The sequence below is a fragment of the Equus asinus genome, chromosome 23 (genome assembly GCF_041296235.1).
Source record: "Equus asinus isolate D_3611 breed Donkey chromosome 23, EquAss-T2T_v2, whole genome shotgun sequence".
NCBI lineage: Eukaryota > Metazoa > Chordata > Mammalia > Perissodactyla > Equidae > Equus > Equus asinus.
Window position 1 is genome coordinate 21925596 of NC_091812.1, and position 12466 is coordinate 21938061.

General features: G+C 40.8%; 1 protein-coding gene across 1 annotated transcript in view; it reads left to right on the top strand.

Annotated features, from left to right (window-relative positions):
- RASEF (RAS and EF-hand domain containing) overlaps positions 1 to 12466 on the top strand; it is a 72601-nt gene that overhangs the window by 36953 nt on the left and 23182 nt on the right. Inside the window, exons 4-7 of the mRNA XM_014866497.3 lie at positions 4128 to 4223; positions 6958 to 7035; positions 9098 to 9213; positions 11277 to 11345. Of these exons, the coding sequence (XP_014721983.1) occupies positions 4128 to 4223; positions 6958 to 7035; positions 9098 to 9213; positions 11277 to 11345 (359 nt within the window). The remainder of the gene's footprint in view (positions 1 to 4127; positions 4224 to 6957; positions 7036 to 9097; positions 9214 to 11276; positions 11346 to 12466) is intronic.

Genomic DNA, 12466 nt, shown 5'->3' on the forward strand with positions numbered 1-12466 from the left:
ACTTCCCTCTGTGAGCCCAGCTCCCCTCGGGTGCCTGTGGTTCTTCACCCTACAGATCTGGCCTGGCTCGTTCTTCTGCTTCTCTCTGGCTGTCTTCTTTGCCGTGATAACTGTTGCTCCACTCCTTTCCTCTTTCCTAAGTTCATCACAGCTCAGAGAAAGTCTCCCTTTCTCCTTAATGCCCAACCCTAATCCTCTAGCCTTGTTCATCTCTTCCCGACTTTGACTGCTGTGGCACATAGAGTGTATCTTCCGTTGTTTCAGTTAGCTTTTTAAAATATATTGTAACAGCTTTATTGAGGTGTGATTGGCATGCAAGAAACTGCACACATCTCAAGTTAGAATATGATGTTGGGATATATGTATATACTGTGAGACCATCACCGCAATCAAGATAATGGTTATAAGTTTCCTCATGTCCCTTTGTTATGCCCCCCTTCTTTGTCCCTCCTTGTCAGGCCACCATTGTATATCTTCTTTGATGAGGTCTCCATTAAACTCTTCTGCTCATTTTCAAAATTAGGTTGTTTTCTTATTGTTGAATTATGAGAGTTCTTTATATATTCTAATCTATAAATATTTTCTCCCTGGCTGTGACTTCTCTTTTCATTCTCCTAACAGTGTCTTTTGAAGAGTAGAAATTTTTTATTTTAGTGAAGTCCAATTTGTCAATTTTTTCTTTCATGGATTGTGCTTTTGGTATTTTAGAAATCTTTGCTTAACTCAAGGTCACAAAGATTTTCTCCTGTGTTTTCTTCTGTAAGTTTTATTGTTTTAGGTTTTATGTTTAGGATCCGTTTTACATTTTAGGATCCGTTTTGCAAGGTATGGATCACAGTTCGTATGTTTTGCATGTGATATCCAGTTGTTCCTACACTGTTTGTTGAAAAGACTTCTCTGTTCTCCAGTGAGTCACCTCTGCTCTCTGTCCGAAATCAGTCCACTGTATTTGTGTAGGTTTATTTCTGGGCTCTCCATTCTGGTCAATTGATTGATTTGTCTATCTTTATGCCAATATTACATTATCTGGATGACTATTGCTTTATAGTAAGTTTTGAAATCAAGTAATATTCATTCTTACCTTTGTTCTTTTTCAAAGATGTCTTGGTTATTTTAGGTCCTTTAATTTCCATAAAATCAGCTTGTCAATTTCTAAAAAAGAAAAAAGGAAAAGTACACACACACACACACACACTTGCTGAGAGTTTGGTTGGACTTTGTCTCATCTATAGATCAATTTTGGGAAAATTGGCATCTTAATAATGTTGAATACTCTGATCCACAAATGTGATGTAGTCTCCATTTATTTAGGTCATCTTTAATTTCTCTTAGCAATGTTTTGTAGAATTCAATATACAGATCTTCCTTGTCTTTTCTCAGATTTATTCATAAATATTTGATATTTTAATGCTAATCCAAACAGTGTTGTTAAAAATTTCTCTTTCTGATTGTTCATTGTGAATATGTAGAAACACGTGATTTTGTATATTGGTCTTTTACCCTGTAGCGTCATTTACATTGTTTGTGCTCAGTTGCTTTTTTGGTAGATTTCATCAGATTTTCTAGGTAGATGGTTATGTAATCTATGAATAAAGACAGTTTTACTTCTCTTTATGATCTGGATGATCATTTTATTTATTTTTCTTTCTTTATTGCACTGGTTAGAAGAAGAAAAGCGACGCGAGCAGCATCCTTGTCTACATTCAGTCTTTCAACAGGAAGTGTGGTGTTGGTGGCATATTGTTCGTGGATGTCCTTTATTAATCTGAGCATGTTCCTCTATTCCTGGTTTGCTGGGAGTTGCTGTTTTCATCAGGAATAGATGTTGAATTTTGTCAAATGCTTTCTCTGTGTCTATTGAAATGATTGTTTTTTTTTTTTTCTTTTTTAGAATATTAATATGATGAACTACATCAATTGAATTTTCTTTTTAAAGATTGGCACCAGAGCTAACAACTGTTGCCAATCTTTTTTTTTTTTCCTGCTTTTTCTCCCCAAATCCCCCCAGCACATAGTTGTATGTTATTTAGTTGTGGGTCCTTCTAGTTGTGGCATGTGGGATGCCGCCTTAGCATGGCCTGACGAGCAGTGCCATGTCCATGCCCAGGATCCGAACCAGTGAAACCCTGGGTCGCCGAAGCGAACTTAACCACTTGGCCTTGGGGCCAGCCCCCATTGACTGACTTTTGAGTGTTAAAACAAACTTGCACTCTTGTGATAAACCAGACTTGGTTATGATGTATTATTCTTTTCATATATTGTTGAATTTGTCATTTTTGCATCCATGCTCATAAAAGATATTGGTTTATAGTTTTCTTGTAATGTCTTTCATTTTCTTTTTTTGAAGCTGGCCTTGAGCTAACATCCATTGCCAATCTTTTTTTGTTTTCCTTCTTCTTCTCCTCAAAGCCCCCCAGTACATAGGTGTATATTCTAGTTGTAGGTCCTTCTGGCTCTGCTGTGTGGGACGCTGCCTCAGCGTGGCTTGATGAGTGGTGCTAGGTCTGCACCCATGATCTGAACTGATGAAACCCTGGGCAACTGAAGCGAGCGCGTGAACTTAACCACTTGGCCATGGGGCCAGCGTCTAATGTCTTTGATGTTTGTGTCAGGCTAGTGCTGGTCTCATAGAATGAGTTAGGAAGTGTTCTCTCTGTTTCAGTGTTCTGGAAGGCAGTGATGAGTTGGTCTGAACCACCACCATTTCTCACTCACAGTACTGTGACTTCCTCCTGTCTGATCTCCTGGCATCTACCTGTCACAGGTTGGGAATGGAAAAAGCTAGATAGTGATAATTTCCTTTACTGAGCTCTGAATAAAATACTTTTAAACCAGAAAAGTTATGTTTGAAGCTGTGGCCACAGATTTAGTGAAGAGACACTGAATGGCATCCAAGGCCGTTTTGATGCCAAGAAGGCTGCCCACGTTCACACCTCCTTGTGAGGCCTCCCTGTCCTCACCCACCTGTACAGGGGGTGACACCTGATGCCTTACTTGTAAAGCTGGAGGAAGTCAAGATACTCGTAAAAAAAGGTTACCATGAGTGAAAATGTTGCTCTTCTCCTAAGCATTCTTTCTAAGCATTGATTATTTAATTTACATGGATTATCTAATTTATGTGGATTATTTAATTTACTTAGATAATTAATGTAATCCTCATGATAATCCAATAAGGAAATGGTGGCACCCAGAAGTTAAGTCCGTTGTCCCTGCTGACAGTCGGTCATTGGGCAGTAAGACCTGTAACTCTGGCAGGTGTTCAGATGTGGGATCAGGCCACCTCTGCAGAGGCGCTGCCTGACCCCCATCTGACTCGCTTCCTGCCACATCTCCCTACTTTATCTTCTTCTTAGTGTCACTTCTGAAATCATCGATTTTCTGTGTCCCCACCAGGATGCATGAGAGCATCTGCTCCTCTGTTCCCCGTGCCTAGAGCCATTCGTGGTGTCTAGCAGGCCATCGTCGGCTATTTGTACACTCAGTTTCCCCAGATATTCATATAAAACTTTATTTGAATACTGAACCTAGGATATAAAATTCCGTAATTTGTTAAGAGAGAAAGGAAACTTGAAGATGTTCGGGCTCATGGGAGCTTCAGCCGCTGACCTCCTGGGGGGCCCTTTTGCCCTTCTCTGCTCCAGGGGGACACCTTCAAGAAATAGCAGCCTATAGGGAGGCACTCGGCATAGAAATTTGCAGATGATATGATTTGAATTTAGGTAAGGCATGAGCTCTTGGAAAAATGGTAAACCCACCAGGTCTTCCTGCATCCTGATGACATGATAGGGTTCAGGTAAGCGCTGGGGCCCTTGGCTGTGCCATACCTTTAACTAATAACAGCAATAATTAATTAACTAGTTCCTTGATGTGCTGCGGCCCTCCATCACCTGTGAGTAATAGCGTTAGAGGTGTCATTCCAGGTGATGTGTGGATGGAGGTTGTGGGTCTGCAGTTTTCTCACTTTTGTAGGTTTCAGCTCTGAAGTCATCCGGTTCACTTCCGCCATCCTTCCCACCCTCCCCTGGAGGAGATTTGGGATCAGCCTTAGTTTGACACAAAATGTTTTTCCCCATGGGGTTTTGAAGAACCTATTTAAATCAACAAAATCTTTTTTTTTTTTCTTTTAGGAAAAACGCAAAGCTGAGGAAGCTCTCACTGACCTCAGACGTCAGTATGAAACAGAAGTAGGGGATCTCCAGGTGACGATAAAGAAACTCAAAAAGGTAGGTTTGTGACAGCTAGACTTTTAAGAATAGCCTCAGGATATCAGTGTTATTACCAACTAAAACATTTGGAATCATATTGAAACAGTAGATGGAATCAGATTTCAGAGTCAAATGGGAATCCTTGGAAAGACTTTTTTTTTAAGGGCTTCTGATTTCCCTTTTTGTTTCCGAGGGCCACCTGTCTTTTGTGTAGATCTAATAAATATATCTGATCCCTTGGACAGTTGTCCCTCAAACCCGAGTTTTCTTTCCTCAGTCTTCGCCAGCCAGGTGCCCTCGATCCCCACGTGTCCAGTGGACTGTCTTCTCATGACAGTCGGGGCACTGTCTTTCCTGGTCATGTGTCCCCTGTCTCCCTACCCCCAGCTTACTGCAAGGTGCATGGTAGGTATTCAGTGAATAGTTATTAAAGGAAATGAGTATTCCTCTTCTGTGTAGAAAGTTCCAGATCTCGGGGACCCCCGATCAGTGAGAGGCAGGAGAGAACTTGCTGAAGTGTAAGCAGAGGTGTGATTGGGTTTCAGCCTTTGCTCTATTTGGTTTCCAATGAGTAGGGTACATTTCAGCCAGTCGTGTGCTGGTAGATGTTTAACAGCTGGCTCTAGAGTGGGGAGAAGGGGAGAGGGATTTGTAGCATTTGCCAATTTCTATGGTATAAATACTCCGACGGTGACCGATTTCAAGCCACCAAATTGACATCACTAAATGTGGAGTTTGGGAAGAGATGCTTAAAATAGGCTCTCACCTGCCCGTACAAGTTGTCTCCAGCACAGTATTGGATCCACTTCTTGTATGTGGATTTTCTTCATAACTAAGGAAATATCTTGGCTAAAATGATAAAGGATACTTAAAAAATAGTTACCCCTGAAGGTGGCATTGTGAGTTTGGGCACATCATATTGTTTCTCTGGTTGTTCATATGATAACTTTTAATGCTCCTTTCCTGTTTATAATCAATAACATTAAGGGGCAATTAACTGTATTTTGTAGACTATTGCAATTTAAACTTCTGGAATTACTGAGAATTCTTCCCAATAGCCTTCTTTGAAAATTACTATCATTGTCAACCTTTTATTTAATTTTCAAAGATTGTTAGACCATACATACCTGCTTGTATTACAGAATTTGAATGGACCAATCCTTTGTTTATGCCAGAGTCACGGATTCTCCTAGTCATTGTCCTTACTTATTTCTGTCTTCCCAAATCTTTAGCCTAAGAGAAAGTATGCAAGAAGAGATACCGAGTTTCTTATCCTGATACAGTATATGATGAAGACCAAACAGTCAGGCGTGATGAGACCACAGTCCTTATTGGGACTGTGCCAATTTCTGCCTGTAACACCTGGGACAATTGGCTTCATCTCTTTCATCTTTAGTTTCTCATCCGTAAAATGGGATTGGTAATTAACTGTCCTGCCTGATCATAATAACTGATATTTTATTGACTTTATAGTTTATTAAGCTCTTTTTTATAATTTTAAAATCCAATTTTTGAACTTTCTCTGAGGACGGTGTAGATATCCTACTTTGACAGATGAGGACACTGAGTTCCAGAGAGGTTAAATAACTTGTTCAAAGTCCCACAGCTAGTAAGTGATGCATCGTCTTACTACATGGTTGGTGCCTTCTCATTTGTACCAGATTTCTGCTTGCTTGATAGGGTTGTTCTGCAAGGGAATAAGAGATGATTTATGTAAGAGTATGTTAAAGACTGTAAAGAACTATAGAAAAGTTTATAAATTTATTATAATTGCCATTAGCTTATGCTGTTGATTCTGAGAAACTGATTTTTCCCACAGTTGCTCTTCTCTGAAATTGGCGTGCATCTTAAAATCAATGGCCCTGCTCAGTTACAGCCATGGCATAGTTGGAAGTCAGGATGTAGTTATGTGAGTGAAAGCCTTCAGTTGATGCCATCTGGCAAGACGAAGAAAGTCCAGCGTCAAAGTACTTAGATTTTTGACTTAGACTAGAATTGATAAAATATAGTATACATTTTGATCAATGCATAAATATTCAATTAATGGAAACCCACAAATCCCTACCACTCCCAGGGAATGTAAGCTATTTATAGGAAAGACATTTTTTGTTGTCCATGTTGTGGGTGCTCCTGAGACAATTTAGTCTGGAAATACTAATGAGTCAACCACCAAGCAAGGCTCACGTGTGTATTTATGTAGTTTTTTATGTATGTTTTGTATGTATGTATGTATGTAGATATGAAGTTTCTAGCTTCATATCATACTTAAATTTTATTGATTTCACTTATTTGATAAGCATTTTTTGAAATCACCCTGAAGAAAACGTAGGTGCGTCTGACACTAACTCTTCTCTCAAAAATCTTTGACTCTGGGAGGAGAGGTGAGACATTCATAAATAATTATAACGCAGGATAGAAAGTGTTAAATTCAGAGAAAGTTCTTGGTGAATATGAAAGTCCAGACTGTTTTTGCAACATAACTGAATCAGTGAAGATTGGGTTGCTTAAGTATTGAATGGTTTCCCAAAAGGACTTTTTGGTTGTTTCAAGGAAAATTCATTAAACAATAAAACCCCTTTTTCAAATGTTTAAATTATTTAAAGCCACTTTTCAAATCCTTATGGATTATATGTCATTTAATGAAATTGAAGACTTCTAAAATTCCAATATCCATATTCAAGGATATTCCCAAACTTAACCAAATCAATTCAAAGTGAGTTTGTAAATGCACAACTTTTATTTGCTTTTTCAGCTAGAAGAACAATCAAAACACGTAAGTCGAAAAGAAGATGTGGCTGCATTAAAAAAACAAATTTATGATTTGTCAATGGTAAGAATTACCTTTTCACTTACAGAAATATATTTCCTGTTGCACTACTGTTTCCTCCATATAACCATGCTGTTCTTTCCGTGGTCCAGGAATAGACACTTAAAGAGAAGTTAATACCATAGAGAAAGAGTTAGAGAAAGTCTTTGAAACACCTTTGACCAAAGGTATTATTCACGAAGGCTTTTTCCCTCAATGATACCTCACCTATTGTGAATTCTTTCATTTTTTATTCAAAGCAATATTGATTTTAAATAGTTAACCCAGCATTCTTACAACATCAACTCCGGTCTGCATCCCTGGCTTTGTAAATGAGGTATTATTGCCCTGTCCTTCCTCCAACCTTCCTCTTTCTCTCCCTTTTCCGTCTTCTGCCAACCGTATCTTTAGTCCTTCTGTTGCCAAAATTGGTTAACATTTACATCTGTTATATGATGGTCATTTTCTCTATTTTGTTTTCAGCTTGACTCTAAAAGTTGAAAGCCAGTAATGAACATTTCCTTTCTTATGACTCTAAACATTCTCACTGCAGAGTCAAGCATGAGCTAGCGTGAGCTGGGATTGCCTTTCTTTCTCTCCGGTCATTATCCCTGTGCTACTCAGAAGAGAAGGCTCCCAGCTTCACGGTCGGATGAATCCCGTTTGTGCACTACCAGTTCCAGATTCCGCCACATCTTAGTTGCTTTTGTATGTGGATCATGACTTTATAGAGCTGCTTGTTTTCTTGGATTTCCTGGTTTCTTGTAAAAAGAAACTCTGTCATCCCCATGATATCACCAATTCTTTACAACAACTTATATTTCTTCCCAAAGCATGAACTTTTTTCTCTTTGAAAATATTGATTTTGGAGTCGACATTTCAGTTCTTATTGGACTGCTTGTTATTTAATCTTGCTACCTGTATGTCATCTGGGAATTTCTGGTCATTTTATGTCACTGGTGTAGGATTCCTTTGCGGCTAGATCAGTTGATCTGTTCACTTCGAGGCCTCTCCCCTGAAAGAGAGTCTCCCTAGGAGCTTCGTGTGAAGCTGGCTGTCAGACTGTGGGACCAGCATGTGTGGGGCCTGCGTCTTCAGAGGGAAGCTTTCGTTTTCCTTCCAGGACTCATTCAGTTCTTTGTAAAGAGACAAGCCCTGTCTTGTTGCCTTTGGAATAAACTCTGGCTCTCCGCTGTTCTTTGCTAGGGCAAGAGAGGGGCTGGGCTCCAGTCGGGGGGTGGCTTAATACTCAAATCTAATCTCTGTGTTCAGCCCCACTTCTCATTCTCGCTCTCCAGGGCTGTGCCCGGTCAGTTGCCTCTTCCCTTGTTCTACAGCAGACCCTCCCACACACATCTTCTGGACCAGCCTTTCTCTTACTCTTCCCTTTGTGAGCACAGTGTCATCCACTTTCCATTTTTCAGAAATGTATTCAAGTCACTGGACTGCTGATGGGCCCTTCTTCCATTCTTTTAACTTTTATTGGTTTCTTTCCTTTGACATTTCATGTTAATGGGGCCTCAAAAGAGAAAGAAGACAAATTCATGCACTCAGTCCACCATCTTGAACCGGAAGCCTCCAATGAATTTTCTTTCTTTTTTTTTTAAGAAAAGGATAGAAATTTCCTAACCACACTGGTTTACTTTTAAGTGTAGAACTTAAAAATGTTAGGTGATAGGATTTGTTGTAAAAAGTAGCCCGTCTACCTGGTAATAGGTACTATGAATTCCACGGATTATTTCTCAGTAGTTTCATGGCTCGCATTGAGTAAAACATTTAAATGCTTGGTCTCAGTTAATTTGACAATAATATGTTAAAGGTACATCATGATGAACTCTTGACTATTATAGTTTGGTATCAAATGTCAATTGTTAAAAAAAAAACTTTGACAATTTAGATTTTTGACACTTTAATACTTTATAATAATTTCAAATTACCTTGAATTGATAATTAGTCCTTTGAACCAAGATTCGAAGACTGTGGAGGGTGAGGGTATTGTGTGGGACGGTGACACGCCGCTGAACTTCACTTCTCCTGGATGGAGGAAACTCTGAATCTAACGACCTGCCCTGTTCCTTTTCTCTAGGAGAATCAGAGAGTTAAGAAAGATCTTTTAGAAGCACAGACAAGCATAGCCTTTCTTCAGAGTGAATTAGATGCTTTGAAAAGTGATTATGCTGATCAGAGTCTGAATTCTGAAAGGTATGAAACTTCACATTTTGGTTTTTAGTTTGAGTGGAATGTTTACTTAGATGACCATCCACGTGACTGAAGCTCAGCCAGATAATAATAAAGGGTTAGTTATTATCTTTGCTCCTAGGTTCTTTGCTTTCTAAAGATTTTACTTTCAATGTCAGATTTCCTAGTGATTTTTGTGTTTTTAATTTTCTTAAACAGATTAATTAATTTGATTATTGGCTGTGTAGGACAGTGCAGGGCTTAATAAATGTTTGAATTAACTGGGACCAGAAGGATATACCTAAAGTGTCAAGAGTCAGTGCTAATTAAAGTGCTTTGAAGGTAGGAACCCAGGCCACACAACATAAGAGAAGGGAGCAGTAGACATCTTAGGCAAGTCAGTTTACTTTGCTATGCTTTAGTCTTGCAGTAACGTGTTAGTAACATAAGACCTAACACACATGCACACAGAGGCATGTACTCCTACATAAGGGATATATACATGGATGTTTCTATAGGACCATGTAAATATCAAACGCATATATATGCATTTGTGTGTATCCCCTAGTACATGTACACTAGGGAAAAATATCTTGTTTTTTGTTTGTTTGCAAACTTTAATCAGAATTAAGGTCTTGTAATAGAATGCAATGAAACGTTTATGAAATACTGTACGCAGGGCCCTCAGCTAGATAAGGAGTTATGAGCGTGGAGTATATAAAAGAGAAAAGATGTGGTCTGTGCTCTTGAGAACTTCAGATTTAGTTGGGAAAAGAAAAAACTAAAAGGTATGAAGTTAAACCACTTAAGAAGTAAATAGTCTCAGAAATAATACCACCAGCAATGTCACAGGTTAGGTGCATTGGCATGTGATTGTAGGCAAAATGTTCCTTTAGTTCAGAAGCGGTGAAGGACTTTGCTAAGGAGGAGACGCTTGAGGTGAGCTTGGGGGAGGGGTGGGTTGTGCAGGTCAGGGGAGCCGAGGCACCATCAGCAGGCAGTGCAGGGAGCACCGCCATCTGCCAGGCACTTCCTTGGTACTTCACTGACACTAATGCACTCAACCCACAGAATATCCTATGAGATGGGCACTTCATTATCCCCATTTCACAGGTAGGAAAAGAGAGTCTCAGAGATGTTCCAGGTGAGGCAGAAACCAAAGCAGGGGCAAGAACACAGGGAAAGATAAGACTTGTTTAGGAAACAGTGGTCAGATCATAGACGGAAAAAGATATTTTGAATGGAAAGGCAAAAGTTAAAAGAAAAATTAAAAAGTTTAAAAGCTACTTTAAGGCTGTGATCTAAGGGCCCAGAATTTTTGGCTGAGGGATTTAAGTTCCTCTAGACAATTGGGAAACTTTTAGCTTTATCATGCAGAGATCGAATGGACAGGTTCTGGTGGACAGAACTTGATAGTTGAGAGTTTCTGGAAGCTAGTGATGGGGCTTGTCTGCTTAAATGGGGCCAGGGTGGTGTAGGGGCTGGAGGTGAGCGGCTAATGCTCTGAGTGGACATCGTGAGGAGGAGGCCAGGGCTTTGTAATAAAGCAACAGAGCAATCGCCGAGTGTGAGTTTATAGCAAATCAAGAAAGCCTGGTGTGTGGATTCCTCTGTGGTTTAGGGTGAGGAGAGGAGGGCCAAGGAGAGGAGAAAGAACCGCAGGACGGGAGAAAATGGCTGGGGCTGGGATTGTATAAGTCTTAGAATGAGCAGAGAAGAGTCAGAGGTGAGAGTGAATTGGATTGAAGTGCCTGGGGGGAGGAGGCTTGGCAAAAGGTCAGGGTCATTCTCAGGAGGAACAGAGGCAGGTCAGTGGGGTGGGCTGGAAGAACAGTTGGGGGCTGCGCGGGGTGAGGTAGAGCAGAACGTTGCACAAGGCAGTGGAGCAGGTGGCTGTGCTCATGGAGGGGCCGGAGGAGGGGAGGCTGCTGAAGGCACGGGAGCCGAGCAGGAGCACGGCGAGATAGATAACCCTGCTCAAGGACACACGTCTTTGACAAAGGTGAACAAGGGTGGGGGCGGGGTAGGTATAGGTAAGGAGCACTGAACACCTAATTCTCGTTCATACATAAAATGTAATTTTACAGGGATCTGGAAATAATCCGAGAGTACACAGAAGATCGAAACAGTCTGGAGAGGCAAATTGAAATGCTCCAGTAAGTTCTCATATAATATCCTCATTACATTTACATTCTACTTACTCTTTGTTAATAAACTACGTGCCACGTATAACACGAGGTGCGGTATTCTGAAGACGGCGTCGCAGGTCCACGCGTGTTTCCTCTCGCTGTGGTGCGTTCAGCACATCCACTTAGCTTTCTGACGCTTCTAATCCTAAATAAACTGTTCAGATCCAGGGAGTAGAGTGTAATTCTCTAAAAGTCCTCGCAAGTCGGGTGATGTGCCCAGCGTGTCTTTACTGTAACTCTGTAAAGAATAACAGCCTTGACCTCAACGGCTTTCTCTGCAGCTCAACACATGGAGAGCTTGTCAGGTGTCCCACGGTCGTGTGTCAGAGCACCGGGCATGAGCTGTCATTCTTTCACAATTTATCATGCTTGGTTAGAAGTATGTTTTCCTTAGGGTTTTTTTTTTTTTTGAACCCTATTGGAACTATTACACCTGCTCTGTCAGCTTCAGAACCAAGTTGCAGTAACTCCAGCCTCTGAGGGCCCTCCCCAGGAAACCTGCCCTGCCCTGCCCTTTCTCTCTTTCCTGCCTGTGCAGTATTTTCTTCTGGCTTCAGTTCTCCTAAATGGAGTAAGGTCAGGCTTGACAAATTTTTTTCACCATTTTTGGATGCTTGTTGAGTCTCTCACCTGTGGCAATTATAGAATTGACAGAATACTGTAATCCTATTTATTTATTCATTCATTTATTCATTCAGCAGATTTTATCAGTCAGGTATGCCGGGAGCTCAGGATAGAGTGGAAAGTAGGAGGAAAAAGTCTTTCTCCTTATGTGGCTAGTCTAGGGGAAGAAGATGGAAACGGATCACTAATTGCAGAAATAAACATAAAATGCCAAGGAAGAGAGGTGGGACTCAGGGAAGGGACATGTACCCTGAGGGCACACAGCAGAGAGTTCCGCCTCACCAGAAGTCCAGGAAGGTTCCCCGTGGGAGCAGTGATTGAGCTGAGATCTGGAGGGTGAATAAGCCTTCAGTAGGGAAAGATTAGCCCCTCTCTGAGGCAGAGGCTCTGTTGTTATCCTCATTTGTAGGTGAGGTTGCTGAGGCTCCGACAGGTTAAGTGACTTCCGGAAGTCGTAGGGAAAG